Source organism: Poecilia mexicana, unplaced genomic scaffold, assembly GCF_051168715.1.
Source record: "Poecilia mexicana isolate PSO_F unplaced genomic scaffold, ASM5116871v1 scaffold_10, whole genome shotgun sequence".
In the NCBI taxonomy this organism is placed as follows: domain Eukaryota; kingdom Metazoa; phylum Chordata; class Actinopteri; order Cyprinodontiformes; family Poeciliidae; genus Poecilia; species Poecilia mexicana.
The window spans coordinates 31,135,263-31,137,959 of record NW_028263379.1 but is presented as its reverse complement, the minus strand read 5'-3'; the positions used below and the strand labels follow the sequence as shown (position 1 = coordinate 31,137,959).

At 43.5% G+C, this 2,697-nt stretch overlaps 1 protein-coding gene across 1 annotated transcript; it reads left to right on the top strand.

Annotated features, from left to right (window-relative positions):
* The first annotated feature begins 865 nt into the window (after positions 1-865).
* On the top strand, positions 866-2,286 carry LOC106931334 (nuclear factor 7, brain-like). Its single transcript, XM_015009395.2, has one exon. It carries the CDS (start codon positions 866-868, stop codon positions 2,204-2,206), a length of 1,341 nt encoding a protein of 446 aa, XP_014864881.2. The 3' UTR covers positions 2,207-2,286.
* Positions 2,287-2,697: the final 411 nt, after the last annotated feature.

Sequence of the window (2,697 nt, the reverse complement as noted above, 5' to 3'; positions counted from 1 at the left end):
ACTGTTCAGATCAATCCTGCCTATAAAGAAGAATAAATATTACTCCTTGTGTTTAATAAATAATGTTTTTATGTTCAATGAACCACATCTTTCGGCTTTCATGGAATCATTTCTATATGTATGATATTTTCATGATTTTCTCTTTTTAGGTTTGTCTTTATCAGGAATCGTCATTTCTGTCGGACATACGACCCGAAGGCAGGAAATGGCAGGCTGACTTCTATCAGACTGCCCCAGAGCAGCTGTGGCTACAATCCAGTAGTTTACCATCATCAGTGTATGTCTTTGTAAAGCATCTTTTAGAAACCTTTGATGGTTGAAAAGTGCTATATACGTCTGATGTCTTTTCATTTAGACCATTAGATTTGACCGTGGGTAAGACGCTGTCTCAGCGGTGTTATGGGTGGCTGATTCTGCTTCCTGAAGAGTTCCTCTGTCCAATATGGGATGGTTACCATTTCTCTGGATCACCAGAATGGCTCCAGGTTATTCCACTGGTCCTGTTCTGATCTACATAGACAAAATTAAACCTGTTAATCGGTGACTTTTACAGCAGCTGTAATGTTGAATTCTGGACTTTGGAATGAAACACACCTCAGTTGGAGCTGAACTATAGCAGGAAACAATTTGTGATTGTTGCTCCCTGCAGAGAGAATTCTCTTCAGAACAAACTAACAGCTTCTCTCTGACTGAGTCCATCTGAAGGAGAGAAAAGGGGAATACTCCAACACTGCTGTTTCAAGCTGCTCACACTCCTCACACTGAAGGTGAGTTGGACCTAGAACGCCACTCAAAATCATTTTGAGTGAAGTGGAGCCAATGACTGACTGGAGCTTCTGTGTTTTCAGCTTCATTCAGAGACTAAATGGCTTCCAGATCAGAGAAGGATCTCTGCTGCCCGGTCTGTCGCGATGTCTTTAAGGTTCCGGTTGTTCTGTCATGTAGCCACAGCTTCTGTAAGGAGTGTCTGGTGACCTGGTGGAGAGAAAAACCAGCAAGAGAATGTCCAGTTTGTAAGAGGAGATCTTCAATGGATGATCCACCGTTTTTAGAATCGGCTCAGAGAGCTTCAGAGGTTCTCTGCAGTCTGCACTCTGAGAAACTCAAACTCTTCTGTCTGGACCATCAGAAGCCAGTGTGTGTCGTCTGCAAAGATTCAGAAAAACACACCAAGCACAGATTCATATCCATCGATGAAGCTGCTCAGCAACACAAGAAGGTCCTTGAACAAGCTCTGCAGCCTTTGAAGGAGAACCTGACTGTCAGGAAGAAAGTTCAAGAGGAGTTTGATCGGACCGCAGAGCATCTGAAGGTCCAGAGCCAAAACACAGAGAGGCAGATTCAGGAGCAGTTCAGGAAGCTTCATCAGTTTCTAGCAGAGGAAGAGGAGGCCAGGCTGGCTGCACTGAGGGAGGAAGAGGAGCAGAAGTGGGGAGTGATGAAGGAGAAGATGGAGGCTCTGAGCAGAGAGACGGCAACTCTGTCAGACACAGTCAGAGCCGTGGAGGAGGCGCTGAGAGCTGAAGACGTCTCCTTCCTGACCAACTACAAAGCTGCAGTGGAAAGAGTCCAGCGCTGCCCCCTGCTGGAGGATCCACAGCTGCCCTCAGGATTTCTTATAGACCAGGCCAAACATCTGGGCAACCTGGCCTTCAACATCTGGAGCAACATGAAGGACACAGTGTCCTACATGCCTCTCATCCTGGACCCAAACACGGCTGATTCTCGACTGATCCTGTCTGAAGATCTGACCAGTGCAACTTTTGGAGAGAATCAACAGTTTCCTGATAATCCAGAGAGGTTCGACACCTTGTGCGCTGTCCTGAGTTCTGAGGGCTTTAACTCGGGAAAGCACAGCTGGGATGTTGATGTTAGCGGCAGTGAATTCTGGGAGCTTGGGGTGTTAGCAGAGTCTGCCCAGAGGAAGGGAAACATGGAGTCTGGATTTCTGGTTCTATGCTTCTATGAAAGACATTATTCAGCGGAGTCTGCGACAGCTCCTCCTAGAGAACTCTACATTCAGAAGATGTTCCAGAGGATCAGAGTGAATCTGGACTGGGACAGAGGAAAACTGACGTTCTCTGATCTGGATACTAACACACACATACACACCTTCATACACACCTTCACGGACAAAATGTTTCCATACATCAACACGGTGGATAAAGTAAAAATCCTACCAATGAAGATCTCAGTGATCAAATAGCAGGTCTGAAGGTTCTCAGCATGAAGAACACAAAGTTCACTTCACACTTTATTATTCAATGTTTCTGGTATGGCCATGAATGTGAAGCATAGTGACATCTAATAATGATAAGAAAAAAAACATATGTACAACACAGAAGGTCTTCTTGGCCCACCGGAGGTTAATTTTTGCTTCACAAACTGATCTGTTGGGATGCTGGAAAAAAAACTATTGTGTGGAAGTTATGCACACAAAACATTTTTTTTTGCACAATACTTCCATACTTTCCTGAAGAATTACAGATTTTTCATCCATTTATTAATTTGGGTCATAATTGTATAAAATGGAGGTTAGCTTTTTCTATTGAAAAATAGTTGAGTTTATAGAAATCATAAATCAGTCCAGCTGTTTAACATCTGGACTGGTCATCTGGAAGGATTTTTATTGATGTCTTAATGAATTACAAATTTTTAAGACATTTCTAAAAATTTAAGTCAATGTTGAAAGTATAG

Excerpts from the sequence above, each read along its gene's own strand:
- LOC106931334 (XM_015009395.2), top strand. The coding sequence starts at position 866 with ATGGCTTCCAGATCAGAGAAGGATCTCTGCTGCCCGGTCTGTCGCGAT.